Source organism: Atta colombica, unplaced genomic scaffold, assembly GCF_001594045.1.
Source record: "Atta colombica isolate Treedump-2 unplaced genomic scaffold, Acol1.0 scaffold126, whole genome shotgun sequence".
Taxonomy (NCBI): domain Eukaryota; kingdom Metazoa; phylum Arthropoda; class Insecta; order Hymenoptera; family Formicidae; genus Atta; species Atta colombica.
The window spans coordinates 5,147,542-5,153,051 of record NW_017259213.1 but is presented as its reverse complement, the minus strand read 5'-3'; the positions used below and the strand labels follow the sequence as shown (position 1 = coordinate 5,153,051).

Here is a 5,510-nt window from a genome sequence, read left to right as displayed (position 1 = left end):
CATTCAAGGTATTATTAATTGTATTCTGATTGTATACCGTTCAACATGTTCTACATTAAAACACAACTAAAATATCATCTTTGGTTTTACAATAAAATTATTTTTTTTGCAGAAATATTTATTCTAATGATAATATTTATGCCATCATTATTTATGTAAAAAAATATTTTCCCTTCACGCGAATCTACCGCAAATATTTTTGAGAAAAAAATTTCCTTTTTCATTAATTTTTTTCATGAAGAAAAGAGGCTTCCCCTAAGAAAGAAAGCATCTTTTTCCTATCAGCTACAACTAGGACGCATTAATTTGTACTGTTCGCTCTACTGGTTGTTCGTAACGACATTAGAATCATAACCATCACCGCGATGACAGATTCTTAAGTATTCAGTGTACATGACTGTACCGCAAAATAAAATTTTTAGTTGTTCTATCCATTTCTTCTAATTTAAAAAAAAATTTTTACTTGATATTATCGAAAAGCATCACAACGTGGTGACGTGTTTCAAGAAATTATTTCTGAAATAATTAATTTATTGATTGTTATCTGATTTGATATTGATATAATACTATCGTGTTACCACCGTATTATCACGATTCGTAATGCGTTACTGCTCTTATATAATCTTACTTATTATTAGAACAGTCAACCATCTCATTTGGCCGATAAAAGATAAACCAGCAATAGTGACTAAACATTATATTAATTGTCATTATTTCATATAATGAGGTATACTTTTACTATCATGTATACTTTTACTATCATTATGTAGGAAGTCGCACATTAATTAACCAGTGCATGATCTGCAAAAAACATTAAAGTTATTGAACGTTCAACTGGCTTGATGGAACATTTGCCGAGGAGGAAAACAGTCATATATTTAACGGCACTTTTACAATATGTTATTAGCTCTAACTTTTAAATTTTGCAATCTTAAAACATGGCTTATTAAAATAAATTTGTCTCATCTCATTTTTTTTTGCTTCAAGCTCACTAATATCTCAAATACGTAATAGTATACTTTCAATTTTACAATCCGTGCATTATTCGCAATGGTTTAAAAATCGTCATAAATTTTTTTAATTTTGAGATTTACATTTATATTTACCATCTTCATCACTAAAGTATTATCTCTATCATTAAAGCCTTTGAATTCTTACTTTTGAAGTTATTTTTGATTCTCATTATGAATAAAAGTTTTTGATATCCGATTTGTCAACTGCCAATTCTAGACATTAAGCGACTTATAATTCATTCAGTTCGTAAGATTCAAACAGGATAAAAATTTCAAAAATATCTTGCACTCAAAATGAAAGTGCAAAGATTAGTATATACTGATTTTCTGTGGCGTATTACGCGGTAAAAGTGAAGATTATGCCAAGCAAGATATGCTTGGGATAATTGGCATAGATATTATAGATATTCGTATCTTCATATGCAAAATTTTTTTCAGAGAATTAAGGCCACTCTTTTTACTTACAAAGTTTTCCACTTATCCCGAGTCAAGTTTTCGTTGAAAAAATTATCAAGGTGTCAGTTGAAATACAAATCATTTGCTAGATTATTAGCTAAAATAGATTATCTGCTTAAAATTATCCAAGAAATACTTTCCATAAAAATAAAGATCGAGACTTTTCCCGTTATGAATTATTACTCATTGGTAAGTCTATACTTCCTTCTCTATAAATTACAATAGGTCTCGCAATTTTCCTTGTATTTCTTGTTATCATTTTCTTTATCGTATCCAAAATGTCTAATTTATTCCCTGAATGTCTTTACATGTCAAAGAGATATATCTATAATATCTAATATCTAATCTCTTTGGATAATCTATATCTACAAGAAGTATCCACAGCAGTATTTATCTACAATATATCTCTAGACACTTTACAATTATCAAGAAATTTACATCGAGTATATCTCGATTTCTTTTTATTTTTTCACACTGCCTTCTTTCTTTAATTTTTTTGTTCTATTTGCGAAATGTAATTATAAATGTGTTTTTACGTATATACATGCAATTTATATTTTCTTCACAATGAAAACGGTCCAATTTTCAGAAATATATATTTTTCTATCGTGAAACAATAATTTTTTCGTATGTGATACTTTTCATTATATTTAGTAGACATTTAATAAAATATTTGCTCTTTAAAATAATAATACTGTCTATATGTCACTTTTTATAATCCTTTCCAACTTTTTTTAAGTGCTGACAGTTTTACATTTTGTCCCAACATCCCTTGGACATTAAAAATTTAATATCGATAATTTATTTAAGCTCCGCCAAAATCAAGATATTACTTGATAAATGTTCTTTAACAATGCAAAGTATTGCAATTTTAATTTGTCATGAAAGAATAAAGGATTTTTTTACAAATATTAGTAAACTATATAATTAAAAAATATATCATTTCCTTCATTTCTTGATTGCAATCGATCGTGAAAATCATGCCCAATAAAAGTTATACAATTTTTAATAAAATCGATTTTATGAAAATTCAAAATTTTATACTTCTTGTAAATCGAATCAAATAATAAAAAATAATTTGCATCAATCGCGATTGACAAAATATATTTGTCGATATTATAAGAATGCTTATTCATGTCAAAATAAGCTTTATGTTAGGCATATTATATCTTCAGCATGATTCTATTGAAGTATCGTCATCGGATGTAAAATGAACGTCGTGTCACACTTGCTGTAAGGTAATCAGATCGGTTTTGCTAGAATTTTTAAGAATCGACGGTCCGGGGAGTTTCTGAGCAGATGGAATAACGCTGGGTGGTCTCATCATCGGCTGACCGTTCATCAAAATAATCGTATCTCGTACTGAGTCATACGCTTCTGAGATTGCTTCAAGATATTAATATTATAAACATTATAATTCAACGTTGAAAATCATTGTCATTTGAATTAATAAAGAATCGTTACCTAACGAAGCCGTCAAAGTTCTAAAAGGCGTTAAAGAATTTTGCGACGCTGGTCTCCACTTGGATGTTGGCTGCATCAATATCTTTATACGGTTCCACATCTTTCTCTTATCCTTGCCCTTTTCTTTCTCCACTTTTTGGCAAGATCCCTTATCGTTAAACTCATCATCATCATCCTCATCCCTATCCTCATCATCGTTATCATCTTTATCATCATTGTTGTAAGATGATCGCCAACGTCGTCTCTTTAGCTGATCCTGTATTAATAACTTTTCGTATAATATTTGTCAACATGTTGTGTTATTAGTAAGAAGAACATCTCAACTTACCATAAATAATCCGATAATTACAAAAACGGGAAGTCTTCCAATAAGATAACCTAATGTGTCTGCCCATATCGGATAAATGTAAGCTCCATACTTGATCTCTTTGTACACTACCCAATTAAAAGAAAGAATAAAGAACAATGCCGCGGGTGTGACAAACTTCCACATCCATTTCCAGAATAATCTCCATAAATGACTTCGAGGTCCGATCATCTGTTGAACATCGTCCAAAAAGCGATCCGCACCGTACAACCATGCCACAATAACACATTCGATTACAGCGATCAACAAAACGGACGAATTTGCCGCATGCTTGTCCATTAATTGCAGCCAATACATGCCAGCCTAAAGAGACAAAGACAGTTTTCGTAATAATATATTAAAAATCAAAATTCTACATCAAATGAAGTTGTTAAAGATAATTTAAACTTACGTTGGTCGTGAAAATAACACCACCAGCATATCCGAACACCGCAACTCCTAGGACGACCCAAACTTTGTAACTTCTCAATGACGGAACACTATCAAGTATTGCTGTAGTAACAGTCTCCATGAGAGCGAACTGTGAATCAAGGCCCAAAGTGAGCAGCATGATGAAGAATAGCAGCGACCAGATGGGTGCGACCGGCAGACGAGCTACAATCTACGCATAGTTATGCAAAGAATCGTCGATGATCCTGAAACATATACTCGAACGCCTACCAGTATAAATCGTTGAGAAAATGTATTTGTCTAATTATTCTATTTTTGACAAGAAGAATGATGTTGAAAATCGATGGAAAAAATGCGAGATTGATTTGATCGAAGACTAAAATCAATAATCACCTCTGGATAAACTATAAACGCCAACCCAGGGCCTTCATCTACCACTGACGCCACTGGTACGTCGAGCTCATGAGCAAGGAATCCGATTACCGAGAAGATCACCAGGCCAGCAAAAAAGGAAGTCGCAATATTACTTATCGCCACGATTAAAGAGTCCTTGTAGCAATTGTTGGTGAACTTATTATAGGAACTCAAAGTGATCAGGCCGCCCCAGGCTGGACTCAAAGCGAAGAAAGTCTGAACGGCAGCGTCTCCCCATACTTTGGTGGATGTGAGTCTCCTCCAATCAGGAGTTAGATAGAAAAGTATACCCTCCTTAGCACCAGGAAGTAAAATTCCACGAATAAAAAGGGCAATCTATAAAAAAGAAATTTATTTATTTAAAATACCCTAAATTAATCATATACATTAACATTATGAACATACCAGAACAACATACGGAAAAAGAGCGGTGAAGTATACGACTTTGCCTGAGCTTTGCACGCCTTTGCTCAAACAAAGAAATACAATGAACCATGCCAGAAAGAGGCTAACTGCAATAGGTAGTCGAATTGATCCAGTTTCTTCGATTCCACTGCTGATCCCCAAAACATGATTGCTAGACGCAAAGAAATATGCTATCTTCTATTTTTTATTTAAAATTATTACTCTTCATAACATATATATATATATTGAAGAAAGTTATACATTCAATATATAATATTGCAAATTATATTTAAATTAAAATTATAATTTTTTTCATCAATAAAAAATTAAATTTTTTATTATTAAAACTTATTAAATTATTAAATTATTAAACTAACAAGTAATAATAGATTAAACAAAATGCAATTAAAAAACATCAATCTATGTTATTACTGAACGTATGTTATTACTGAAAATATTCCTCGGATGGCGGTTTTCTGATAGCGCCGGTTATATTTTCGATGATCAGACCCATTGCAGTCATTTGAGTTGAATTGAGGCATTTTCCTTTGAAGTAAGAAGCATTTTGAGAGACACAAGTCTCGGCAACGTCCGGCATAAAGCAATCCTCGGTGCTCCATTTCTTCTCGCATTTGCTCCAGGGTAACTCCCAATCACCTGCGCACAATTTGTTTATTTAAATAATTCTTTGAAAAAAACAGTAATTTCTATTTTTAGTATGCCTTTACTTGCAAACATGTTATTATTGTTATTTATAAACAGCTGTTCAAATTTATTACTTTTTTATCAATAAATCAGATGATGCACAGAATATTCTATATTAACATTATTATCCTGTATTAACATTATTATTTACCATTGACTGAAGCAAATATGTAATACAGCGTCCAGGCTATGATTAAATTATAATAGAGCATGACAATAGAACTAACGAGAACCATTCCATATCCTAAGCCACGAAACAAAGGACAAAACTGTTCGTAAACCGCCACTGGTCCGAG

General features: G+C 31.7%; 1 protein-coding gene across 1 annotated transcript in view; it reads right to left on the bottom strand.

Annotated features, from left to right (window-relative positions):
- Positions 1-2,691: 2,691 nt before the first annotated feature.
- Positions 2,692-5,510, bottom strand: part of LOC108684095 (sodium- and chloride-dependent glycine transporter 1-like) — a 4,829-nt gene continuing 2,010 nt past the window's right edge. Inside the window, exons 4-11 of the mRNA XM_018188184.1 lie at positions 5,366-5,510; positions 4,959-5,166; positions 4,510-4,681; positions 4,084-4,440; positions 3,692-3,901; positions 3,262-3,603; positions 2,934-3,189; positions 2,692-2,855 (exon numbers count right to left, since the gene is read on the bottom strand). The exon at positions 5,366-5,510 is cut by the window's right edge and continues 9 nt beyond it. Coding sequence (XP_018043673.1) covers positions 2,692-2,855; positions 2,934-3,189; positions 3,262-3,603; positions 3,692-3,901; positions 4,084-4,440; positions 4,510-4,681; positions 4,959-5,166; positions 5,366-5,510 — 1,854 coding nt within the window. The remainder of the gene's footprint in view (positions 2,856-2,933; positions 3,190-3,261; positions 3,604-3,691; positions 3,902-4,083; positions 4,441-4,509; positions 4,682-4,958; positions 5,167-5,365) is intronic.